This window comes from Sparus aurata, chromosome 19, assembly GCF_900880675.1.
Source record: "Sparus aurata chromosome 19, fSpaAur1.1, whole genome shotgun sequence".
Taxonomy (NCBI): Eukaryota; Metazoa; Chordata; class Actinopteri; order Spariformes; family Sparidae; genus Sparus; species Sparus aurata.
This window is the reverse complement of record NC_044205.1, coordinates 9,022,298-9,049,150: the sequence shown is the minus strand read 5'-3', so window position 1 is coordinate 9,049,150 and position 26,853 is coordinate 9,022,298. Positions and strand designations below refer to the sequence as shown.

Sequence of the window (26,853 nt, the reverse complement as noted above, 5' to 3'; positions counted from 1 at the left end):
AACCGTCAGCAGAGAATGTAGGGGTGAGGGTGACTTTTGCCACGTAGAGACGTTTTTGTGGTAGATTCAAGTTTGTGTGGCAGTGCAGGAGTACGGTCCTCCCCACTACATCCCAGCTTTTACCTGAAGGACACACACCTTAATACTGTCTGACTAAGGTTTCTTTGAAGAACTTGGACAGACATTAAGTGTAGATATTAGCCAATATCCTCTATAGATCTCTATGTATGGATCCCCCCCGAGAGCGGAGGGTTTCTCCAGTGCAGTCACCAAGGTGATTTTAGGGAGGGTAATCTCTCATAATTCAAGTCGGATGGATTCACCGGAAATCAAATCAGCTTCCCAGACTGTGAGCTGAGGAGGCAATATCCCAGTGCAATTCTTCATTGACCTACATAGCGTTTTTCTCCCTGACAGTTGCCTCCCGCTCTGTTCCTCCACGCCTTCCCCCCCCCTCCACCATTGCCCTGATCTCGGGGGCTTCTCCCTGCGCGTTTGATGATGAGCGGCACAATATTCATCATCCCAGCTCTCAGAACTGGAGGGTGGAAAAAAAATAGATATAAATAAATAAATAAATAAATAAAACAAGTGGAGAATACAACATTAACCCGCACCAAAAATTGGAATTTGCCAGGCGGTTTTGCTCCCTGGCTTTTTCCAGAAATGTAATTAAGCATCGGAGACAATCGCGAATCTGTGTGTCTCCAAAAAATGTTCGCTTGATTAGGTATCGAGGATTGGGTAATTTCCATCAGTGATGATGGGAAATTGGGGTGCTGCAAGAGTGAGTTGGACGTGTGTGTGTGTGTGTGTGTGTGTATGCACCCTAAGTTCTCGCACGCACCCACACTCATTTGCAGATAAACGCTGTCACATGTGCAGACACTCGTACGGATCCGCGTGCACACCCGGAGACAGACAGTAGGCTCCCTCATCATTAATTCAGGAGCCATCACTCTCGCCCTCCTCCTGCCCCCGAGAAGCTCTCGATGCTTCCTGGCAAACATTATGCATATTTATTCATACATCCCCGTTCACTAAATGTCACTGTAAATGTTTCTACTTCTAATGAAGCCATTTCTTTATGTTTTTTGTTCTATTCCCACACTACCACCCCCCCCCCCCGCGCGCACCCTCCCGCTTCCCCCGTGTTTCCTGTTTGAATGAGGATATCCCTGCGAACGTCTCAGCTTCCTTGTACTTTTTTCTCCATTACTAGGACGTCTCTCAACTTCAGACGCGCTTTTATTCAACCCTCCGCTAATTCCATTCACACTTAGTTTCACCTCGCTCCGAGCTCCTCGGAGGAGAAAACGCTGCCTTTGTAGCAATTACTCCAGACCTTGATCTGACTGAGCCACTCCCCCGCCCACCACCACCCCGCAAGAGACAGCCACACAGGGATTTTTTTTTTCAGTGTATCCTCCGTTTCCCTTGTCTTCAACCCAGAGCCTCAGAAAGTGAACGGGAGAGATGTCAGCTCACTCTGGCTTCTGTTTGTCTCCCCCTCCTCTTTCTTATCCAGGTCCATTCACCTCTCCCTTTCCCCGCTTTTCCCACCTCCCGTCTCGTACGTGTGCATTCCACATTCCTGCGGAAACAAAACAAAAAAAAAAGGGCCCCGGATTACGACACGAGTTTGAAGGTGTGCCGCTGGTGCCAGCAGGCCTGTTCAAGAGCGCATGAAACATTCTTCTGTGGTAATTATCAACAGCTGCAGATATTGTGAAACAGGTACAGCAGCCACTGTGCTGGGAGAGCTATGCAGCCCCTATTCATGTGCTCCGCTAACCTTTCAGCCCGTAGATGTCTTTTACTGTGGTTGTCATGGAGGAGTAGCTGGAACACAGTATGATTAGTGGGTAACAAGGCCTTTTAAAAAGTTCATGGTCTGCACCTCTAATCCACTTTGTAATGCAGTGGAACCGGAACATGCATTTAAAATATCCCCGCTGGTGGAGGAAATACCATATCTGTCATCTCATACCAAACCTAAAAGTACAGAATGCGATCCGCAGTGACGTCTCTGCAGCGTTCTGTGACAGGGAGACTTCTTGTTGTTTTCACGGAATACATACTGCCAAGATGGATATGGTGAAGCTCATATCAAAGCTTTGGGGGTTTTAGTGCATAAATCCAAGGGATTAAATGGTCCAAATGACAGCAGCAAGCAAGCCCCAGTGTCTGAGATCAGTGCAGCATACGTTGGATGATATGACATCAGGACTGGCATCCGGCACCCAGTCATTTGGGGCAGCAGTGCTGAAAATACCAGGCCTCGCTGTGCAGCTGCAATCGGAAAAAAAAAAAAAGACGAAATGCCTGAATGGGTGGCTCAGTAATCTCCCGTGACTGCAAGCTGGTTGGATTCTACTCGCCAATAATTGTGATGGGAGCTAATAAACTGCACCTTTAGGGCGTTTTCAAACTCTCTTTAGTGTTTGCTGTGGGCCAAATCAGCGATGAGTCAGTAAACTTGTTTCATTTTCCTCTCGGTTTGCTCTCCTTTCACACAGAAAAAATTCAAGCAATTCAAAATGCATCCCTAAAATGTTGTTGGGGAGTTTGTGTCCAAACACAGACCTGAAATTAACATTTTTATTGAATACAAGTAAATTTCCGAATCCTACTTCCCCTATTCTGCCTCTGATGGGCTTGATGTTAATCCGGGGATTTAACTGAGTTGACCGATACTGATAATCTTGTTGTGTGATAGTGTTTCTTTATAAGGAGCTTGACCACCACCTCCAGAAGAGCAACAGTGCTGATTGGGTGCAGATCCAGGACTTAACATGAGAAGAGATCAGGCACTTTTTTTACTTTTTCATTAATTTCTCAAGGAATAATGCATGGGTCTTGATAAAACTTGATGCGGATCCAAAGAAGTATCCAGGTCTAGCAGATTTAAATATGTTCTGTTTGATACTGGCTTCGGCTTGACTGGATAAAAGGGGACTGGTGGGCCTTGGCTGAGGTATGCTCTCTACTCAGGGCCATCCCACCTCAGAAAGATGTTGCCTCATTTGATGTTTAATTCTTTGGTGGTGGACAGCGCTGTCCGACGCGGTCCGGTCGGGGGTGGACTCGTGATTGCGAAGACTGTAACATCGAATCCACTCATTACACCATCCGGTGGGCCCCTGCGACCTGCTCCGAATCATAAAACCAGGTTCGTCCTTTAATGTGCCACCGGTCGAACCCCAAAATAGCATCTGTCGAATTGTGTCTAAATTCCTGGCAGATGACTCCAAAGACAGACTTTTTCAATCAGCGGCTAAGGTGCTGCTCGGACTGACTTTGTGCCAAACGGTTTGTACCTGGACATTTCACTCTGACTCACTCACTTTGGTGAATAAAGGCCAGACTAATGAAATCAAGTGCAGTGCTCGCAGGGGCCATAAAATGTCTGCTTTTATACGGGAGCTAATTATTCATCACGGCTGCAGTGAAGATTAGTGTGGATATATGTGAAGAAGCAAATCCTTTAAATTGCTCTTTCATTGTTCCCCCCACACCCCCACCCCACCCCTATTTTAGATACGGCACGGGCGGGCACCCCTTGTGAAAACGACTCTAAGCCATTGTTCCTGCGTTATCCGGAAGACGCGAAAAAAGGGCTAGTTAGCGCTGCCTTTGATAGAGATGCCCGGCACCGTTTTAACATTTGTGTTATCGGCAAGACGGAGAATTACCAGGGCTGGGATGGGAATAAAGCCACTCGATCCCCCTCTCTCTCTCCAGGAATAAAATAATAATAACGTGCAGGGACTGTGGGCTTATCTTGCTTCCATTGTGTCACAAAACTTTTTTTTTTTTATCTTGTTAAAAAAAAAAAAGAGGACATCTCAATACGCCGTGCAGCATAAAGCATGTCAGCCTCCTGAACTGACACAGCGCTGCTTCTATCCCTGGCAGGGCAGCGCGGTGATTGCTAGTTTTTTTTTTCTCTCAGAACAAGCAGATTATGTTACGCCGTACGGGAGAATTAAAGCGCGAGAGAATGTTGTGGATGCTGATTCATAGGAGGTCTGAATAAAATGCTCACTGAACACCGTGATTAGGTCTGCAAAAAAAAAAGAAAAAAAGACTTGAAGCAACACCCTTGTTTAGAAACCCAGCTGTGCAATCTCAAAGGCTTTTACAGTAAGGTGAGGCTGAGGAGCAGTGGGTGGCTCCGTCTCAGCTGCTCGCCAGCTCTGACGCCCCCTACAGGACAGAGGGCTCCTAACCACGGAGAGCTGCTGCTGCTGCTGCCACTGCTGCTGGAAGCCTCTCGGTTATTGCAGTCAATTGAGCTAAAGCAGCAGAGAACTCAAGCATTGTGTGCCGAGGTTAACCTTTAAGAGCCAGGGTCAGCGGTTAGAGGAACTTCCAGAGAAGTAGGCCGACTTTAAGTCTCGGTTCCACTTTACTGGAGAGTTTCACAATGAGGGAAAATGTGATTTTCTTATTTATTTTTTTTATTTCTCCATTGTGAATTCCAAACAGCTGTCTAGTTTCGTAATCAGTCATATATATCATCAAACGTTTAGCATAGCATTTCCCGGAATGAGTTTTTCCAAATGAAGATTTGTGAGGGCAGTCCTTCCTGATTGACAATTTGCGGCCTCCTCCCGCTAAGAGGAGATTGTTCGTTTTTGTTGTTTTTTTTTTTTTCAGATCCAGAATCCTCTCATCGCCTCTGGTGCTCATTCAACAGCCGAGTTCAGCAAATGTTTTCATCTGATTGGCCATGGGTCCTGTTTGAATCATGTTTAATACCAATCAGTGAAACTTTTATTATCTGTGCAGAGGAAGTCGTGTTGGCACCTGTTTCCATGGGTGGGTCAGTCGGTTGGTTGGTTGGTTGGTTTGTCGGCAGGATTACACAACAACCACATAGCAGATTTCCACAAAACTTGCGTGGAGGATGAGTCTCTGCCCCCGAACAGACCCCAATAACTTTTCTGGTGGATTCGGATAGAGGGATAGATCCATCACGAGAAGGGGTGTTTTTGCGACATCATCGTTCATTTCTCAGGGAATAATGCATGGAGCTTTGGAAGAAATCAGGAGTGTTTTGGTGTAGATCTCAATAAAAACCAAGACCTGGTGGACTGAAAGTTTTATATGATACTGGATCGGGTTCGATTGAATTAAAGGGGAGTCGTTGGCGTATATATGCAATCTCCTAAGTGCCATTCTAGTTTGTTTATTTGTTTGTTTGACATGCTTTGACATGTCTGACACCCACTCCTCTGTGTCATGTCTCACGCGTAACGTCACGAGATTATGCCCCGAAGTGACAGATGTTGTCGTTCAAGTCAGTCAGTCAGTGTGTGCGTGTTATTTGGGTGCAGGCTAAAGTGTGTGTGACGTACAGGGCAATAAGACTGTCCACACACCCACAGAGAACAGCGTCTTTGTTCGCTCAACATCAGTGTGCACTCAGCGAGTCCCTCCGGCCCCTATAGACTCCCAGAAAACGGGGGCATCCGCGCATATGGCAGCTCCGTGACGTCCACATGATATTTAAATAGGAACTTGTACAGTGTGTGTGCTCAGCAGTGTCATTGCATTGTTTGGGTTTGTTATTTTTAACCTCCAGTAATCTTAAAAAAACTCTGATGTTGGTGTCTTGGAAGCGCAGACGCGTTCAGGTTCGCGCGTTTTATGTTAAATGTCTCTTTCTGATGAGTCCAATAAACGCTACAGGCTGCTGGTAAAGAGACAGCGAGAAAGAGAGAGAGAGAGGCAGCTGGATGAAATCTGCATCTCCAGTGCAGAATACGCGCACACACACACACACACACACACACACGCAAACAATCACGCGCGCCCGCGTACTCATCCCTCGTAAAGGGGCGTGTGTGGCTGGCAGGGACTCAAACCCTCTGCGTTTACATCAGTGGAGGAGCCGAGACGCGGAGACACGGGCAGGAAAAGAAGTTACATTAGATCAACCAGGACGGGGTTTTTTTTGTTGTTTCCCTTCATCCCGCCGTCTATCCCTTTGACATTTTTTGGGACCGGCTATTTTTACCCTCACGCTGGCCGGATTTCACTTGTGACAGCGCTTAACGAGAGGGGGCGAAAGCGGGGAGAGAATCCCGGACAGATCAGCGGGGAGGAGACCGACTCGTACGCGGGAGAGGAGAGCGAGTCTCCGGGCAGCGGCTGTGCGTCTTTGGGCGGTGGGGGTCCCCGGACCGAAGTGGACGGCGCCCGTTGGTCTCTCTCCCGGCGCATGAAAAAAAGGGGGGTTTAAGCGGGGAGTTAACTTCACCTGCTGGCCTGGGAAAAAAAGATCAGGTGTCTTTTTTTTTTTTTTTTTTTTACCAGAATCGGAGGAAGCCCGTCTGATCGCACACTCTGCTCCACGCATGCTGGACGTGGAGAGAGGAGGGCTGGATGCCTGCGGGTTCGCGACTCCTCAAGACGCAGGTGAATGCAGCTGGTTTTATCCTTTATCATTCTCACTACACAGGGTGGAAGAAATAATGCTGCGTTCAGGTGCCCTGAAATTAGATCTTTACGCTTTATTTTTCATGACTTCCAGTATAGATTTTTACACATTTGGCTGAAATAATCCCATCTTAGTTTAGCAGTCCTTTTTTATTATATATATTTGTTTTAAGATGAAGGCCTTCACAGTTAACCACACAAACTAATGTTCTTTTCCACGACCACGCATTGTGCCAGGCGCTGTGTTTATTCTGCACAAGTCTTCATGCGCCGATTGCTGAATTCCAGCTTCTCGCTGTTCCTTTTTTTGTGTGTGTGCAGCAGCGTGACCCAGTAAGGGCAGCCTCGAGTAAATCTCTCAAGGCTGCTGTAATTTACGCTTTAATTGATTTCTCCTAAATTTTTTTCCAGCGCGCCGGTTTAATGGTGTCACTGTTGCGGGGCAGTCTTCTAACCGTCGGCGCATCTGGATAGCTCACTGACGCGTAACAAAAAAAAAGAAAAAAAAGAAACAGAAAATCCACAAGGACTAAAGGAAAAATATACACACACTTCCCACTTTGTCTTATTTAGAGGGGGGGAAAAAATCTGGGACTGTAATAAGCATTGCGGCGCGGATGTGCTTCCAGTCGCGCAGGGGAATGAGTGTCGTCGGTGGACACTAAAGGGAACTTCTGTTGATTAGAGAGTTCAGTGAGTCACATGGAGGAATGACGAGTCCCAGACATCCTGAGGAAACGCTGTGACAGTGCTCCTCATGATCCAGGCAGAGCGCACCGGCTCCCCCAAATAATGTTCTCAAATGGTTCTGGAGGAGGGGGAGGGAGTCCTGTGGTGTGTTACTACATCTCCCGTTAATGTCCAGCTTCTTTTTTGTAAGAGATGGGAAAGAGGGAGGGAGGCGGAGTGAGTTGAGAGAGAGAGAGAGAGAGAGAGAGAAGGAGAGTCTTGTCACTTAACGGACTGCTGGTGTTCTGTGACTCAGAGTGCGGCTCCGCTTACATATAAAGACACAGGGCTTTTCCCACATAGGTCGGCTATTTGTAATCAAGCCAATCATCAGCCTCCTCCGAGTCCCCACTCTGAGCCTATAGACGCAAAGTGGTCACAATTTCTAGTGGGGGGGTGGGGTTGGGGAGGGGGTGTACCCGCGCCTTCATAGTCTTGTTTGTATCAGCGACAGCGCGTTTCAGACACATATTTGGGGGGTAAATGTGCTAGAGCGCACGGCCGCGGCGCGCATTCCCAACCTGCTCACATCTCTCCGTTTATCTCTTCTCACTCCACAGCCGAGGATTACCTCCCGCCTCGTCGCTTGACGGAATAAGAACTCAACAGCAAAAAAAAAAAAAAAAAAAAGAGAGAAAAGAGTTCGTTTTCTTCATCGAATCTTTCGCCTTGGCTTCCTTGGAGAGGATATGGCACGGTCGGCGCTGGAGAGAGGAGCGCAGCCGGCACAGGCGAGAGGAAACAGGAGCTGAATGACAAGATGCCAGCGACCTGAGCCCGCACTCAGACCAACTTCGTAAAAAGAGACACTTCTGCTTTTATTTGTTGATTGAAGGAGAGGACAGAAGAATACTTGCCAACAAAAAAAAACAGAAAACAAAAAAGAAGAAAAGCCTGCCGGAGGAGTTTAATTTTGGAGTTTTTTTTGTATGCGTAATTTTATTTTTTTTGGTGAGACAACAAGGATGCATTGTGGATTAGTCCTTCTCCTGTTCATGGGAATCCTTTTGGTGGTCAAGGCTTTCAAAAACGGTGAGTGTGACATCTGACGACTGTAGAAATAAAGTTGTTTATGTAGTCCGTAAAGCTACTAATCCCGGTGTTTTTTTAAAAAGATTAACCTTCTCAGATCTGCGCTGAGCTTTTGGCAAACTCGCCATGCTCTCACCTGACTGTTGAGCCAACAAGTAAAGAAAACCTCCCCGTTAGACATTATTCCTCAACAGTGACTTGGATAGTTTCCTGAGCCCTCTTTAATTGTGTTTCTTTTATTTGATATATTTAATTATTATACTTATTATTGCTCCTGAAATACACTGTGTGATAATTAATAGAGTTTTAAGCCATTTTTCGTCTACTATCATATCAGTGAAATATTCATAAATATGTCTTTATTTGTATTTACGCAATTACAGTTTCTTGCGAGAACGCCAACCTGTGATAAACCCGTTTTAAACGCTTGATAAAGTGGGATTTTAATCCCTTTTCGTGGCGCCAGCTGTCTGTTAAGGAGGTCAGCCACCAAAGATTCGCCGCACAGAACTTTCCCCCGTTCTGTCAGCGATAGCTTCGCTTCTGCTTTTGTTTGTGACTCAGTTTTTATTCCAATTTTAACCAATTTCCGAGAGGTGTGCGCGTCGTTCAGAGCAGCAGATGGTGGAAGCCTTTACAGAGAGCGGGTGAACAAAAGCGAAAATGAAGATAAACGAGAGAAGCAGTTGTGGGCCTGTGGAACGAGTATTATTATTATTATTGAAGATTATTCCCTTTAATGATGAAACACACGCTGTGAATGGAAGCTTTGAATAAACAGACTGTATCAGGCTGTTCACTTGGTTCGCTCCCACACAGCTCCCTGAACTGACCTGAGAGCTGCTCTTTCTCTGGTTTCGAGAAGTTCAAGTCAGTGACTGAAGGTCATCCAGTTGTGCCACAACAGGAGGTTAAACAACTGCACTTTATAAAAGTTCACCACAAACATAATTCTTTTCTTTTAGACCCCACGTGGATATTATTTATAATAATATTAGATACAAATACTCCATGCTGCAACACTGGGATCATTTGTTCCAGTTAAACTCCATGTGCTCCTTCAACATTTGTTTTTCTTGACCAATGGGATTCTGTGAAATGATGGTTTGGGATAGTCTCCACAAGATAGATAGATAGATAGATAGATAGATAGATAGATAGATAGATAGATAGATAGAAGTCTAGTTAGTAATCCAGCTGTTCTGGAGCTTGATATCAGCCAAATGGCCAGATGTGAAACATGACTTCCTTTTTTTGTCGCCACCTTTTTAAAAAAAAACAACTTTTCCCTCCTGCCTGCAGATAAATGTGGTGGCAACATCAGAATCTCAACCGCCAACTACCTCACCTCGCCCGAGTACCCCGTGTCTTATCCCCCCTCTCAGAGATGCACATGGGTGATATCCGCGCCTGGTCCTCACCAGCGGATCCTCATCAACTTCAATCCACATTTCGATCTGGAGGACCGGGAGTGCAAGTGAGTCCGCTGCTGTTGTGGAGAAACAGATGTGCTTTTTGGCTCCCAAAAAAGCTTGTTCATTCAAACTTGTTGTGTGCCTGAGAGCTGGGTCTGATCTGAAAGGACTTAGAAACGAGAGGGGATTGGAGTGAAGCAGCTCTGAAAATAATCTATGTTCTATGATTCTGCGATAAAGGGTGAATGAAGTGACAGAATTAGTGAAATCAAACAATGTGGGAAACCTCTTGAAGTGGCATTATGGCCATCAGGCCTCACTTTGGGAACCTTTTCTCTGCACCTATAGATGTATTTACATTTGAAAGCATGTATGCATTTGTGTTCCCTGTGCTCCCCTGTGTGTGACACTCATTCCCCCCTCTCCCTCCTGTATATTGCGCATGAAACTGTGCCATCTAGTGGCCGCAGGCTTATTGAAACCGAGTCAAAGCGGTCCTGCTCTGGCGCTGCACGGGGCAGAAGGAATGTCTCACCCCTGCCATTTGGTTTTGGAATGTCCTCCGCTTTTTCGTCTTTGCGGAGTGAAGTCACCGGGGTATGATATTGATTTGGACGGCTGTGCTCTTGCAGAGGGCACCGAGTGAGGGAGAGTTACAGGTCCCCCAAAGAACTCACTGGGGCCCATTAAATGTGGCTGCTCGGGGAAAAGAGAATGTCCATCTTAATGAGCCATTTAATTTCATAATTCCTCTTAAAATCCCATTACTCTCCAAACGGCTGAGAAATCCCAAGAATGGGGTTGCATAAAAAAGCGAGACTCAGCCCCTTTTAATGAGACGATCGCTGTTAATGTCGGCTGGGATCGAGTCAAATGATCTGACTCATCCCTGGTGTTTTTTTGCTGACGTCGGTTTTCGACCCGAAAAGCTAGGTGGATCTGAATCTGAATCTTTTTTTTTTCTTTAAGGGCGGATCTCTCGGCGACAGTTAGTTTGCTGATCCCCGTTTGACTTGTAAGCCGCGGGCTGTCGCATCCAACAAAAGGCTAAGCGGCTAACCTGTTGTCAGATAGCTAGTTTAAGCCACTGAAACCGGAGACGGACAGTAATGTGATGAGCCCGTGTCAGTGCGGCTGCCCTGAGGTGAGCCTCGCCTGGGCAGACTGCCTCGCTCTGATTGCATGCGTGCGTGTGTGTAAGTGTGTGTGTGTGTGTGTGTGTGTGTGTGTGTGTGTGCGGGTGTGTCGGTGGCTCTGCCCCGCTCTGTCTCAGTTGTTTGTTTACACTGCAGGGCTTGGGAGAGAACAGGGCTTTGCTGGATCCTGTTACTGTATCCCCGCTTCACCCAAAATCTAGACCCCTGCGCTTCTTTTGTGCTCCCTCAGCGGCCCTTCCTTTAAAGGTTTGCAGGGTTTGGTTCTTTTTTATTCTAATCATGGATTTCAATCCCACTTCAGCCTTTCTTCTTTTTCTTTTTTTTTCCCAGCCTTCAGAGATTCGTGGCGAGCTGAACGCAGCCGTCTTCATTTTTGATTTCAGCGCCACGGGGCCTGCCCAACCGTCCCGAGATTCTCAGTTAGAAAGAGAGAGCGAGAAAGGGACAGGAAGAAGTGTGGGGGGGGGGGAGCACACGCAGTAACAATGCTCGCACTAATCAAATTAGTCAGGAATGAATTTCCTGTGTCGGAGCACACGCGGAAAAAGAAAAAGAATTTAGTCCCTGCCGTCTCCAGAAAAGGAAGCTTTTAACCGGGTTGAAGAAAAGGGGCGGGCTTTGAGTTTAGTGATCTGTCGGTGTGTCATTTACAAATTAGCTTCCACGCTTTGATTTTCAACAGCCACTGAATCTGCAGATTGTGGATCGCCAGTTAATTGGTTGCTCGAGAATTCGTTCGCAGATGAAGTTTGTGTACCGTCTGCGAGGGTCTCTGCCTCTCTCTCTCTCTCCTTTCGGCTCTTCATATTTGATCATTCATTACATTTGCAGCAGGCACGACCGATGTCATACCAGCGGTATCGTTAGGAGCCTGTAAATCCTTTGTCTGGAGGATACACTCACAAACGGCACCAGCAGACGGCTGTTAAACTTGAGTACGTCTCCGCTTCATGCGGGCCACGCGCCGGAAAAACACTGTCTGCACTGACCTACAGCTTCTTTTTTTCCTTTCTATTTTTAACTCTGTGCACCGATTCATTTTTTATGTTTTTAATGGAGTGGTTTTCATGGGACCTGCAAACGTCTTCCACCATGCGCCGCTTCGCTTTGCCTTCGGCGAGCGACGACACACCAAGAAGTGAAATCCAATTTTTTTTCCAGTTCATTCTCATTCTCAAATTATGGCACTATGTAACATGAGGCTATTGTGCTAATCGCTGACAAGGCCCGCCGCGGGTAACTCGATTACGGGACGGGGGAATAGTTACTCGCGTATCGGCAGACAGTAGTTGGGTGTTATTTGTGCTGGAGCCATCAGACTCCCTGTCGCAAACTCCACTCACCGAATCAGCCCTTACATAATGGAAGCTGATGAGAGCCAGAATGGCTTCCTTATCTGATGGACTGGCAGAGTGGGTGGAGGTAGAGGGGGAAGCTACAATGCATGCTTCAGTGAGCTGCCTTGCAATCTAATTAGCGGGTAAATGGAACACATATGCACCGCATGTTCCCCCCCCCAACATGGCTGTTATCATCAAACCAAACAAGAAGCACTCAAAGTGGTGCTCGTAAAGAGAAAAAACAACCTTAACTGAGCAGGGCCCGGGCCGACGCGGTGGTGGTGGAGGTGGTGCTGCTGGTGGTGGTGGTGGTGTTGTTATATGTGCACTACCCTTGACAGGTTTGTTTGGGGAAGTGCAGAGGCCTGTATCCTGAGAGCTGGAGGAGGAAAACACTTCATCACAGAGATAAGGAGACTAAGTGAGCCCTGCGATTCTGAATGCAGAACGTGTTTACCTTTCACGCACCGTTGTAGACTTTCACAGAGCGGGGAGTTTTCGGGGGGGGGGGGGGGGGGGAGTGGTGTGGGGGCGCCCTCGCCGCTCTCACAGCTAATGAAGTTTGAGGTGAATGCGCGGCCCACATCAAGGTAAATATTTGAGGTCAATTCAGCGCCGAAAATCCGCGGAATGAGCAAGCTAAGCTCGGGTGAAAAAACTGAAGTAAATAGATACGCTGTTGCCCCGCTCCCAAGCTGCGTATGCGCTCTCTGTTTTTCTCTGAGATCTGATAAGGGCTGTCAAGCCTCTCTGACTGTGGCTGCGCTGCCATCGGAAGGGAAAATGGAGGTCTGAGTGGATTGGAATCTAAATTTGCGAGAGGTTTTCACACGGGCAGATTGAAGGGCAATTTATTTAACTTGTTAGACGGACTAGCTTTTATTGTTAGGGTAAGAAATCGCTGATTATGTTCGAATTTCCACTTTTAAAACAGACTCAGAGAGTCTTTCACTCTGAGTTTTCGGGGCTGTTCTCACCAACTCCCCCCTGCCAACTTGAGGAGGAGAACTTTTTCTCTAGATATGATGTATTCCTGACAACATTATGAATCATTGATGCCATCGGATATGCTGACCAGACCAAAAAGCGCACTGACTGAAATCCCTCGCAGCCAGCCAGCCAGGAGTCAGCCAAGGCTGCACTGTTTGTTTTGGAGGAGAGGGCCAAAGAAGCATTTCTTTGCTTTTGTCTCTGTCTGGATGATATTTTGCTGGACCCCACAGAAATTCCAGTGTGACAGCCTGTGCAGTATATGGGGGAGTGAGGGTGGGGGTGGGTGGGTGGCAGGTCGGTGGGGTGTATGGCAGGGTGATATGAGGCAGTGGAGATATTTGAGGAATGCCATCTCAAGCAGCCCTTTTGTGAGGGGGATCGGGGGAAAGTGAGGGAAAGCCTCCCACCTCGCCACGCTTCAGAAGTCTGCAAAGCCCCCCCCCCCCCCCCCTTCCTCTAGGTGCTTGTAACTCAAAGCTTGGAAAAGCACTCTTTTCCTCTTTTTAATTGTAGGCCCCTTCTTCTTCCTCCGTCCCTCTGTCCCCTTCCACTCCGATCTCCCGCTGAGCTGCCCCCGTGAAGCTGCTTGGCCTGCTGGGACGGCAAACATTCTCTGCTGTGTACCCTTTACAATAGACATCCTGCCCCTCCTGGCATTCCTGACCAGGCCTGGACTCCAGAGATGACTAACAGGAGCCCGGGAAGGGGGAGCTGGGTGTTACCCTATACCCCGGATCTATAGTTGGCTCTTCCTTTGTCATGTGGAATCCCACTAACTCCACTCATATGTGCCCAACAAAGAGTGCCACCTGTTTTCAAGGAAGCGAGAGTGAAGGACAGAAGGGGCTTTAGGGAAATGATCCATACTCGGCCACTTTCCCCTAATTCCCCTGTTACTCGTCCACCTGACTGGCGTGCAGCAGATCCCCGATTAGATAAGAGCAGCGGAGCTCCACAGCCGGGGAGTGCCCCGCAATAACTCCTCTCTTCTCCCCCTTTACTTCCCCTCTCTTCCTTCCTCTGCAAGGCAACCGTGGGCAAATAAGGACAAGTGGGCTGTGTGACCATTTATCAGCTGTTGTCATGGAGGAAAATAAATAAGGCAGGAGCGCAACGGGGACCTTTTCTTAACTGGCCCTGTAGTGCTGGAGGCGCTGTGACCTCCAGGGTGCAGGGGACGGGGGGGCTTCGCGGTGACAAGGATTGTTGGAGATACTTATGGCCTGTTAGCGGACATTTATTTCTGTTGATGGGAGCTCCTTTTCAAAGGCCGTGTCAGAGAGGCATCCGCGGGGGCGGGGGTTCAAAGCGGCGCCGCAAAATAGGCCACAGCAAAATAAAGCGTGTGAAGGGCGACGGCGCTTCCTTTTAACTACCAGGTTTGACACAAAAGCGGCTGAAATTATGCACCAGGTATTTTTTCGACAGCAATAGACTCCCACAGCTCAACACAATGGAAATCAAATTACACTCAAAATTGCATTGGAAGAAGCGTACCTTGCAAAACTAGCTTGTCAGCAGCATATCAAAGAGCAATCCACTTTCAACATATCTTGTTTGCTCTTCACGGCAATTATACCGAACCGTATTTTGTCAGCGCGCTATGGTTTTCCAGAGACAGGCACTCTGCATCTTAAATTGCTATTTACAATACATCATCCCACTCGCTACCTGCAAAATGTAGCCGTTAATGAGGCAGGTGAGCCATTCAAAGCCGCGGCGCTGACGAATGTTCGGCGCTCACCTTGCTAATTAAGCGGAGGGCAGGGAAAGACGGGACGGCAGACAGAGATGTCGCATCAGAGAGCCGCTGACCTTCGCTGTCGTTACTGTCGTCCCTCCTCCTCGTCTCTTTTATACATAAAGGGTTCCTCCCAGGCTAATAAGCAGGATTAAAGTAGGTCTGTGCACACGTGCGCTTGCATGCGTGCGTTACAATTGTGCGTGCCTGAGTGACCGTGGAGGTTGAGGGTCTCTCCTTTTTTTTTTTTTTTTTTTTTTCACATCCACCGGTGAAGTGTTTCACCTTGGCCGTGGCTTGGAAGGGCAGCCTGATTGAAAAGCTTTCTGGCCGTGGCATCTGCCATCCTCCCCGCTGCTCTGTCACCACTTTGATTCATGCACAACCTGACCACAACCGGGAGGCGAGCCACTCTACCTCACAGCGGGCGAGCGGCCCACTTCACAGCAGCCGAGGAGCAGGGAAGGGAGGAGCGAAGGAGAAAGAGGAAGGAAAGAAAGAGGAGACGAGGACCGCGCTCATAAATAACCCAGTGGATTTGAAGCCTCGGTCACATATCTGCGGTGGCACAAAAGCATCATACAGTCTCATGTGTCTGCCAGTTTTGTTTCTCATCTCGATGTGGGAGTTAGCGACGCGTGTTTGCCAGGGATTGAGTGTCACTAAGCTGTTTCTGGCACACGGCTGGTGAATTCTTTTTTCTTCTTCTTCTTTTTCTTCTTCTCCTTTTTTTTTTCTTTCTCTTCAGCCCCAATCCAATACAAGCTTCCCTATATGGAAGTTCTTGTGGAATGGTGCCGCGGCCCACACAGCTTAGAGATGTCAGTCGTATGCTTTTATGCGAAGCAGACTGCTAGAGAAGGAGCCGTATGGAGAGGCTCGTGATTAGAGGACAGCATTTGGTAATCTCGGCTCTCTATCTGGACACACATCTATTGACTGTAAGAATATTCCTGCTCCTTTTCCTTCCAGCACCGATGAAAAAAACATTAAACGCTGAGTCCATTATTCAATTATGCGTTTCTGTTTCCAAAGGACAGTTGGCAATAAGTACTGTCTCCCCCTGTCTCTCTCTGCCTCATATAATATAATTAGCAACAGGTTTTCGTCTTGCGCCTTTTTTCTTTCCATCAAATGCTGATTTCGCAGTTTATGAGGCCATATGGAAAACAACAAGAAGCGATAGGGAGCGGCATTGTGTGAGGTATCGTTTGAGCTCATGATATGTGGGTGGCAAAGCAGTAGTCAGGGGTGGATTATTTCGAAACAGAACCTCCCAGTGTCTTGCTTATCCGCCAGTCTCAGAGGAGAAAGGACGAGAAGAGGCTGTTCAGCTTGACGAGGGAGTTTTGGACACTTTAATGCAGCCTGTGTTCAGGCTTGTCAGCAATGTTTCGTTCAGTGGTCTTTCCCTGAATGGGGGCCCGTGATTTTGATTGATGCAGCCGCGGTCTTACGCTGCGTGTTTGTTGCCCTAACGCCCCGGTGCTTACAGATCTTCTCGAGAAGGCAGGTGGGAGGGGAGGTCGGCAACCGCAGGGCTCTTTATGCAAACAATCACACAAATCCCCAGAGGGGGCTATGGGTGAAGCAAAGTTTGTTTGCAGTGGGTCGGTAGGTACAATGTAAAGCTAAGGACCCTCCTCTCTCGGGCCCCAGATCCCCGGGGTCATTTTTGGTCACTGCGTTTGTGCACAGCGGGCTGCCGGCTCGCTGGTGTTCCTCCACCACTCAGCCCGGCGTGATTCGGCCACGCCGGCAAGCAGACAGTGATTGATGGGGCGGTACCCCACTGCTCTCTGATTGAGTTAGAGCCACTCACAATTCCTGGCTTTGTTTGCTCTTTGCTTGATCCCTCCTCGCTAAATTGGCAGCATTAGTTGTGGTCTTTCTTTTTCATTGCTGTCACCGCTGCAGTTTTTTTTTTTCTCACAGCTTCATTTCTTTTGTTAGATGGCAGTTATTGTGAAATAGGACTGTAAATTTCAGCCGCACAACAACCTTTCGTGGCATTATCACAGTAGGGTGGTGCTGAAAGTGTTATTAGCGGCCCATTCCTCTGGTGCCTGTCCAGCCGGGATGACCCTGGCCTATTCAGGGATAAGTGACAAGAGTGCCCCTCTCTTCCACGCATACTTACGGAATCTCCCGGAGGATTTCACCATAAAGGAGGCAGAAACGATGCTAGTGGACAGACAGCCTCCAAGTTGGCAGGAAAGTTTGATTATAGGGCCAATAAATGGAAGAGTCACCTTGCCCTCTGAATGCTGGCAAAGGCTGGCTGGCTATCAGCACTTAGATCGGCCCTATGATGCCAAGCATTCAGCCTCACGGCCCAGCACCACAGAAGAGATGCACCGCTTGGCTCGAGGCCCTCGCAGCACGGCCTATTTGGCTTTCAAAGTGCTGCATCATTGGAAAATCTGAGTTCTTTGCGAGCCCTGAGAACAATGCAGCCATCAGACTGAAATAAAGGATGTGGTTTTAGACATTGCGTCCAAAGGGCTGATCCGCATTTAAAGGAAATCTGGCAAAAGCTGATCAACTAGCAGATATCTGGCTATTGTAAAAAGCTCTCCCATTATTTATTTTTATCATCCTCTTTCCTCTTCCTGTCAAGAACCAGGAATAGTTTGTCTGGTCTCGAGGTTATTGCGTGGTTAAAGGCCAGGCGTGGCTGCCGCTGGCTGTTTGTGCTTGTTGTATACATTCGGAAGGACAATCTCAGTCCTCCGCTACGCTCTCTCGGGGGGCCTGTTCACAGCCTCCCTCCCCACCCCCTGCCAAGAGACAGCATGTCCAGCCAGATGACCAGGTCACAGAGCAACGAGCTCAGACTGTTCTGTGACCCTCCAACCCCTCCAGCCGCCTCCGCAGGGAGGACAAGGAGTAGACAGAGGAGGGAGAACGCCAGGGGGGACGGATGGGGTGTTTAATTGAATAATTCCCAGTGCAGTTATTACCGCCATTGCCCTCGAGCTTCGTAGCCGTTGCACAGCCATGTAGAAGAAGAGAGAGGGGGGGGGCATGCTTCACAACACTGAACCCTTTGCTGGATTCATGTTGGCACCTGTTTGCCAACTACCTCTATCAGCTATTCGCACTATTTCTCCCTTTTGTTTCTATTCCTGCACTCCCTCTCAGCCACTCGACGTACATGCCTTCACGCTCTCTCTCTCTCTCTCTCTCTCTCTCTCTCTCTCTCTCTCTCTCTCTCTATCTCCCTCGCCAGTCTGTTTCCTTTTCACCCACCGACGCCACTGACCCGCCCACCGCACACTCTCTCTCTCTCTCCCTTGTCCTGCCCATTGTGGAGATGGGAGTTTTGAACAGCACCCAAAAGCTTTACCTCTGTTTGACCTCGGCCCCGGCTCCCCTCCTCCCCTCTCCTTCCTCCTCCCGCCCCGTCTTTGAATGCGGCATGCTCCTCGCACAAACAGCTCATTACCCGGCGGGGAGCACAGCCGGGTCCTCACAGCATCAGAAACAGATAGATGATTGCCGTTGAGTATGCCGCTCGATTTTTTGGGGAGTGCGCATTGTTGCCGTTTTCTGTCAGCGGCCCGTGAAATGTGGAGTCGTGTAGCGTTCCCTCCGCTAATTTTCGTTCCATGTAAAGTTCAGTGGGTCACAAGCTCAAGGTTGTTGACAATTATCTCCCTGTTTTCTCATGTGTCCTCTTGTCACGTGGTTCGAGCATCCGCGACCCGATCATGTGCATCCTATACTTATGACCAGGATATATAGTAATAGTCTGTCCCCTAACAAGCACCCCCTTTTTTATGACATACTCAAAATAAATGGGATATTGTTCTTGGAGCCTTTAGACTAGTGTAATTATCCCGATTTCTTCTGAAAGTTCACTTTTTGGTCAAACAGTCATGCCCTTTATGATCAGCTACAACTGCAACTAAAGGTGATGGTCTATTGCCGGACTTTTTAATTGGCAGTCTGCTGTCCACAACCGGCCCTGAAGCAATCTCTGAGTGGCCCAGCATAGATGAATCTGAGATAATGCAGGATATCCAAACTCATCAGACTGCATCCAGAAGATGTTACAGCACAAATAGTAAGATATGGCTAGAACTGTAGTTCAAAAATCCAGTCGCATTATCAACAGAGTGTGAGGAAACAACAGTGTTGACATTATTGAAGTAGCATTCTAGCCAGCTAGCCCTAGTCTCATAATACTGCTTTCCACTGGCAAGAGACGTTAAATAACCTTAATAAACTCAAATAAATGTCAAGAAATCTAATACTCCATCCATCCATTGTCTGTAACCGGTTTATCCCTTTTATGGGGTCGCGGGGTTTGTTGCTGGAGCCAATCCCAGCTGTCTCTGGGCGAGGGCAGGGTGCTCCCTGGACAAGCTCATCGCAGGGCCCTCACTGATGGCAGAGGCCGCCATGCAAGGTGCCAACCGCACATCAGGAGCAATTTGGGGTTCAGTATCTTGCTCATGGACACTTCAACATGCAGCTCAGCCCGGAGCTGGGATTTGAACCAGCGACCTTCCAATCACTAGCCAACAACCTGCTCTACCTGCTGAGCTACATAGATACTGAGATATTGAGATATTGGTGGTGGTGGTTAGACGACAAGAGAACTGACAGTACGTTTAAAAAAGTGTACGCGTCGGCCCTGCTGTGCCACATCGCCCCCCCCCCCCCCCCCCTTCACCCAGTGCCCTGTTATTTTTACCCTTGACTTCTCATTGTTGTAACAATGGCGTATCATCCAAGCCGTCGCCACAGACCCCTGTGGAGGACTCTCTCTTTGCTCACCTCTGCCTGCCCCTCTCTCCTGTGTAATCAGAGATCCTCTGAAATGTCAAGGTGGGACAAATGGGAGCCATTCCCTACTGTAATGGCCGCAGAAATGTGCAGGGGTGCCTTTTTTTCCTGTCCCTCTCTTTCCATCTTCCCTCTTTCTGAAAAGACACAGGCCTTTTCAGTCCTTTCATCTTTTCGGCTTGTTGACGTTCCTCTTTTTTTTGTTTTCTTTCTGAATATTTCCCGTTTTTCTATTTTTGACCCTTCGTCAGTTTTATCGCAGGGTCTTTGCTTTTGTTGTGTTAACATGTTAAACCTTTTCAAGATACGGTGTATAACTGACAGTTTGTATAACGGCTCTGAGTAAAAATGACTGTAAAATAAGGCTGTCACTACCCTGTGGCTTCACTTTTATGAAATGCACCCAAAAGGTTTGTTGCCTCATTTGCAAAGCATACATCCACACACTGAGATGCACACAGAGTGCTGCCGTATGCTAAGCAATTTCACTTCCGGAGCTCACTTAGCAGGGAGAAAGTGCTAAATGTGTATTTCCATTTTGCCATGGGCAGTTTTCTAATTAATTGTACTTACTCATTCTCAGTGTGTTTATGATAGCAACATGTGCGGTAGAGAACTGTGGCTAGATGGATATTTTCAACCCTGCACACAGCTGCAGCTATTATGCGCCACTTGATATCGTCTTGAACTTAACACATCAGCAATTCACTGCAGATTGCTGTTTTCACTGATTGAAAAGTCCTTTACTTTATTATCAACCCCCGCTGAGGTGGTAATTTTTTCACCCCCGTGCGTTTGTGAGTTGGTTGGTTGGCTGGCTTGTCAGCGGGATTCCATAAAAAGTACTATGAAACTACCATGGAACCTGGATGGAGGGTGGATCCCGGACCAGGATAGAAATCACCGATTTTATGTGTGGATCTGGAATTTTTTTTCACTTTCTTTAGCATAGATTTTTAGACGATTTAGTTAATTCCTCGTGGAATAATGCATGGATCTTGTATTTATCCGTATGTGCAAGTATCAATGGGCACTGTGAGGGTTTGACAGAGGTATGCGCTCTATTGAATGTCATTTTAGTTATTACCAAAAATGGTAGTTTATCATTTTTAACTGCATTATAATTTGCTGTACTGACATTTAGCATGTTCAAACATGCTTTTGGCTCATAATTTTCCATCTAAAATAAAAATTTGGGACTATTTTAAAAAGACCCATTTAAGAAAAGACTGAAAATATAGTGTAGGATGTGATTAAGGCATTAAGTAATGCAGAACTCCAGATGAAAGTCACATTTAAAACATACCCCTCGCAGGGCAAAAGCCACTTAAAGTCTTATTAGTCCATTTTAGGTATAATCAGCTGGGTTTTTTTTTACTTTTTTTTTTCTTTTTTTTTTACTTTTGTCCTATTCACTTTCTATTAGTGTGAGCATGTTCTTTCCTTACTGTGGGAAAGGAATTTACAATAACTGTTCACAATAACTCAGACTGCATATTGCATAAAGCAATGATCCTTTTTATAAAAAATATTAGTAGTTTTGATTGATAATGACTAACACTTGATATTATATGATGATTTTGTCTTGAAGTCAGCACACATCAGACTAATGGGTGAATATAACACGGAGCAGATGTCCTGTGCTCTTTGTTTAAACTGCCGATGTATATTCACATTTCTCCAATCATGTTATTGCGACCCATTTGTCACGCTTCTGATGAGGGAAAGGAGGTCAAAGTGTGCGCAACAGGATGACTGAAAATGTTCCCGGCTCTGCTGCGGCCCTGCAGGCATGTCACAGTAGCCCATGGGGAATAGAAAGCAAGTCAGCTGAACATACTTCGGCATCGGCGGGGTTCAGAGTTCATTAGGCCATACATGTGAGGTGAGAAAGGGGGATTTAGACGGCCCGCTAACAGTGGCTGCTTTTGTGGTCGGTTTTATTTCCCCTGCTTGTTTTTAACCCCCCTCACTCTCCGCCTAGGTCGCGGTAATGTGAGGCCGCTCTGTGCTGAGCAGAAAGGATCCCCTCCCTCAGGGCGGAATTCTCCCTCCGTCAGTCTGCGCTCATATTTCCAAATAAAGGATTATTGTGCGTGTTGGGCAAACGGAGGGGGATGCAATAATTGAGTCTAAATAGCCAAATTCATTAATTTGATTGTTGGCGACAGCAGATCTCTCGACAGTGTAATTAGGAATGCTAATGGATGGAGGCACGCTAAATCCATCAATGCTAATGATAATTGCTGTTCAGGAAAGCGAACATGCTTCACGAGACGTGCGGCCGAGGCCGCCGCAAAAATCAGGAACAGCGAGGGGAAATCTAAAAATATGACAGAGCTGAGTACAACCGTGTGCGGGTGACACCCAAAGAGGCCACTCGGTACGGGTGCAGCCGTGGGCGGGGAATCTCCATCTTTTCATCCGTCTTTCTTTTTTCTATCCTTCCATGTGGTGGCGAGCGATGCAATCATGCCCCTCTCCCCTCAATGACAAGTTACCACTTCTGAACCGATCAGCTCTGATTGGATGGTGGTTCATCACGCTGGGTGGGTTGCCACGTTCTGAGGCCTTCGACTGCTGTGATAATTTTCTGCAGATTCAGAAGGGGAGACACATTAGCGGAGAGGATTTTTTTTTTTCCCCATGCTCCATGGTCAGACATCTGTAATAATGATGAGATTTTGACCCTGAATAGAACAAAAATCGTATTGTTAGCAAGTCAATGAATGTTAATGTTTTCAGCCGAGAAGGTAAAAAGATGTGGAGACCGTTTACTGCCCCGATTTTCCTCGTTCTTCCCTGTCGGTCCAAGCCGGCTGATGGGTCGGGGTCATTACAGCTGCTCTGGGCCTGAGGAAAGAGGGAACCTGTTATTCTAATACGGGTTAATGAATGTCACTTGCAAGGGGGAGAGGCAGTCTGGGAGCAAAGAAAGAGAGACTTCAGCAAGGTATGTCCCCTCCAGGCTCGGGGAAAAGCAAGGCAGAGATCAGCTCGTCTTGTACAAACGGTAATGATGTTTTTCTGGAGCCCAAAGTGACACTTCTGTTAGCCGGAACTCGTTAACACGTGAAGTCTCCCGGCCCGGAGTTTCTGACAGCTGACAACAAAGTCCTTTTTTCCCTGCTCGGTCCCCTGGGCCCTCACGGAGCTGTCCGGAGCCCCGCCGTTTTGGGGCCCTTTCCGCTCATGTTACTCGGAGATGTTTTGACATGTTGTAGGTGACATGTTTTGGTGCGATGGCGGGCTATAACCTGTCAGCCGCAGAAAGAGAAGTGCCAGAGAAAAGCACGGGGCATTTCGTCTCGTACGCGGCCGCGGCGATAGCGGGGAAAGAGCTGTTGTTGTGGGGGTTTCCGCGGCATGCTCCGGCTTATAAATGGTCTGATTAAGAAATCCGGCCGACTGTATGAGGCTTATACATTCTGTCATAGCGTTATTCCATCTCCTCAGATTGTATTGCCTCTGTAGAACCATATCAAGCGGACGTTTATAGAGGGAGGACAGATTATTTCCATGGGAAAGCTTCAGGCAATATAACTGTTATATTGTTAGGTCTGGGTGGTTTGTCGCCTTCTCTTTGGCTTTGCGAGGAGGGCTAATGTTCCTGTTTGACACTAGCGGATTGCTTTCTCTCTGTGCCTGAAGAAAGAAGGCAGGCTAATACATTTGAGTCTGTGAAGCGAAGGTCGTTGAGAATTACATTCACCCCCCCCTCCACACTCACACACACACACACACACACACACACCCCTTCCTCTCTCCTTTTCCCTTTAATTTCCCCACTGGATTGGCAAACCGTTTTCACTATTAGCACTGTGGTAGGCAGCTCGCTGTGTGTCTGTGTGTGTGTTCGTGTGTGTAATTGTCTGTGTGTGTTGTGGTGTGCTGGCAGGCCCACCCAGAGCCGAAGCGGAGCAGACGGATAAATAGGTGCGCGGCTCAACTAGATTGTATTGTCACGGGGAATAAGGACAACAGCAGCAGCAGTGATACAACAACAGATAATCACCCTCGAGGATGGGGATCTGAGTTTGACGTGGCAGGACAGGGGGACGCGGACGAGAGGCAAGCCCCCCGAAACTGTGACTCCAAACTAGGTCACGTTCTGCTTTTATGATCCGATATGGAGGCTGCTAACCGTCCCCCTGTCTTCCATAAGGAGTCTCAACCCTAAAGGTGAGACCTCGCAGGAGTTCAGAGCAATTGATTAGAGCTACATTTAACACATCCGGCAACAGGGACAGCCTTTTTTTTTCGGAGGCGTCAATCTGGCCTGCCAAGCATTCTCCCTTAACGTCTTCCAGATGACAAAGGCCCAGATTGATACGTGTGCGGACTCGCCGGTGCAGAACCGCTTGAGTTTCCGGATGACACGCGAGTCATTTACTCACAAATAGAGACATTTTCACAAGGAGGTCTCTCTCCTGTTTTTTTTTTCTCTTACTTTCGCCTGCGCACAGAGCACAGCGAGGACCCCCAGGGCGCGTTCTCTCTTCCATCTGCATCGTCTCCCCCCCCCCCCCCGCTGTGCTGCTTTTTTACGAGGGGCCATCCGAGCTGATGGTGCGCCAGGGTAAAAAAAAAAAAAAAGCGCAATAAACAGCTTTCCGGAGGTGTGAGGAGTGGAAGTAGAGACGAAAAAAAAGGAGTATTCTTCTCGTTTGGATGGTGACTGGGGAGGTAGTGAGGACAGGTGAAATGAAAAAAAAGTGGTGGGCATCTGTTCAAGTGTGCACATACACACACACACACGTAATGCTCTACACACTTTTTTTGCACGTCGTTTACATGCACAGATAAACAATCGGACCCCACGAACACTTGCTCAGGCTCCTTGAGCTGTACTGCAGCACACTCCTCCCTACTTCATCTCGGTGATGCATCTCGGCATCAATTTTTTAGGCGTCTGGCAAAGCTCAGCTTTTGGCAGTTAGATAGCTGCAGAGACAGAGGCTCTGAGGTGAATTATAAGTCTGCTGATGGAACAGAGCAGGGGCACGAAAAGATTGATGCTCTCTGTTGTGAGCCGGGAAACCGAGAGGAGAGGAGAGGAGAGGAGAGGAGAGGAGAGGAGAGGAGAGGAGAACAATTAAAATGGGGAGGATATCAACTTTCATTTCAATTTGGAAGTAGAAAAGGAGGATTTCTGTAGCTCCTGTTAGACTTTCTCTCACCATAAATGTTTGCTCTGGTGACTAAACTAGACGATGACATCATTCCAGCAGTAAAAAAAAAAAAAACAGACCTCAGCTTCAGGGGAGCCCTTTAAACTAAATAATGACTGCCATTTAGCCACAAAGTGAGGGTGGGTGGGGGGGGGGGGGGGGGGGATAACATTGTAAACACCATGTGAAACTAGTATTTTTTACTGTGCTGCAGCTGATAAAGTAGCTGAGACAAAGTGGTACTTGTGTAAGCCGAGCCGGGCTGTTGCCACAGCTGGTGGCCACGGTGAGGGGGGAGAAGGGAGAGGACCCCGATCTGAATCACAACACAGATAAGTGAAGCTTAAGTAGCAGGCAGGAAACGGACTGAGCTGAAGGTGGATCCCGAGGAGAGGCTTCAGCCTGTCAGGGGGCCGCTGGCTTTACAGACAGACAGCCGCCTTCTGTCCAGGTACCGAACCTTTAACCTCAGACTCTGAAAAATTTAAAGCAGAGAAAAAGAACAAGAGGAGGCGCCTGATGCATGTCGACAGCTCCGTATCACCTCGGATCACTCCTCCGAGCGGACAAGTGAAGCCATCCGTCCACCGCTCTGTCCCGAGGGACCCAATTTCGAGGAGTATGTCTGGCTCTACATTTAGACGCTCTGTCCTTTTTTCCCCTCACAAGCCGACTCCTGCTTCTTTTTGGGTATGAAAACTCCCGCAGCTCACCATTTGTGACTCGATTTTTCTGTTTCACGAATGTGTTTTTCAAAATGTGAGCCCGGTGAAGGTAACCACTCGTGTGGGGAAAAAAGCTGGCGAAGAGAGTGCGTGTGGATACAAGTCGGGGCCCCGCCTGAGGGACTTACCCTACCCCGAGCCATCATTCAAAGTGTAAATCGGCCTTTTTGTGCGCAATCCGGCGCATTAAGCGAATTCAGGATCTCTGAGGAGACGTAATGTTTTGACAGTAATTTGGGAATCAAGCAAAACTATGAAAATAGGCCTCTTTGCCCGGGAGGCACATATTTTCTCAGGAGGGAGGAGACAGAGAGAGCATGCGTGTGACTGCTCGCACACCTGCTGCGCATTATTCTGAACGCTCATCGGAATTCATGTACAAATTCATTCAGTGTATATGAACTCGTCGTATGGTCCTGATGGAGATGGAGGACAGTCGCAGCAGGTCATCAGGGTTTTCTGGGGCTGTGAATGCGTTCGCTAAGTGGCTCGCAAAAGCTGAAGAAACGCCACGCACGGGTGTTACAGGCGATTAGGAATCCGCCGAAACCCGAAACCGAGCCTGCTTTTTGGAGCGACGCTCGCCCCGTCACTCACAAAGTCAAAACACGGCATGGAAAAGTCATCTGAACCATCACGCACGCACACGGGCGCTGGAGTGAAAACCACAGCTCAGATGCATTTAATGTACACCCTTAACAAGTGCCTGAAAAGACACACACACACACAGATAACCAGAGGCTATTTAGACCACCCTCGTTGGCCAGCCACTCTCGTTCCTCCTCTACCAGCTTAAATTACGCGTGCCAGATACAGTGTGTGCGTGTGTGTGTGGGTGTGCATCATGGCTCCTGTTCCCAGTCCTATTTCAAAGTTGTTTTCCTCCACCGCTCCTAAAACTCTGCGCCAACTCAATTAAGCGACTGCTCCCTTCAATAGCCGTGGGTCGGAAATTCCATTGGAAACGTGACGTTCGAGTGCGTGAGCGTTAACAGCTTTAACACCTGCCCTTTCTGTGCGCCGGCCCGAGCCAAAGGCCAAAATATCAACACTTTCGATTCGACAACAGTGAGTGCTGTCCTGTGGTTAACCAGGAAACAAACAAGTGTTCAGTTGAAGTTCAGTACACAAAGCAGTTGCGTAAACCTGACCTCGGTGGTGCTGGGAGCACGAAACCTCTGCAGCGTGTGTGTGTGTGTGTGTGTGTGTGTGTGTGTGTGTGTGTGTGTGTGTGTGTGTGTGTGTGTGTGTGTGTCTGTGTGCGTGTTGCCAGGACGATATAATGAAAGCATTGCCTGCCCACCTGTTC

General features: G+C 47.9%; 1 protein-coding gene across 3 annotated transcripts in view; it reads left to right on the top strand.

Annotated features, from left to right (window-relative positions):
* Nucleotides 1–5,792: 5,792 nt before the first annotated feature.
* nrp1a (neuropilin 1a) overlaps nucleotides 5,793–26,853 on the top strand; it is a 65,971-nt gene continuing 44,910 nt past the window's right edge. Inside the window, exons 1-3 of one of the 3 annotated variants that reach the window (XM_030398285.1) lie at nucleotides 5,793–6,426; nucleotides 7,737–8,208; nucleotides 9,511–9,685. In XM_030398285.1, the coding sequence (XP_030254145.1) occupies nucleotides 8,106–8,208; nucleotides 9,511–9,685 (278 nt within the window). In that variant the 5' untranslated portion in view covers nucleotides 5,793–6,426; nucleotides 7,737–8,105. Of the gene's footprint in view, nucleotides 6,427–7,268; nucleotides 8,209–9,510; nucleotides 9,686–26,853 lie in introns of those variants that run through there. The other 2 variants (XM_030398287.1, XM_030398286.1) reach the window with 2 other exon arrangements.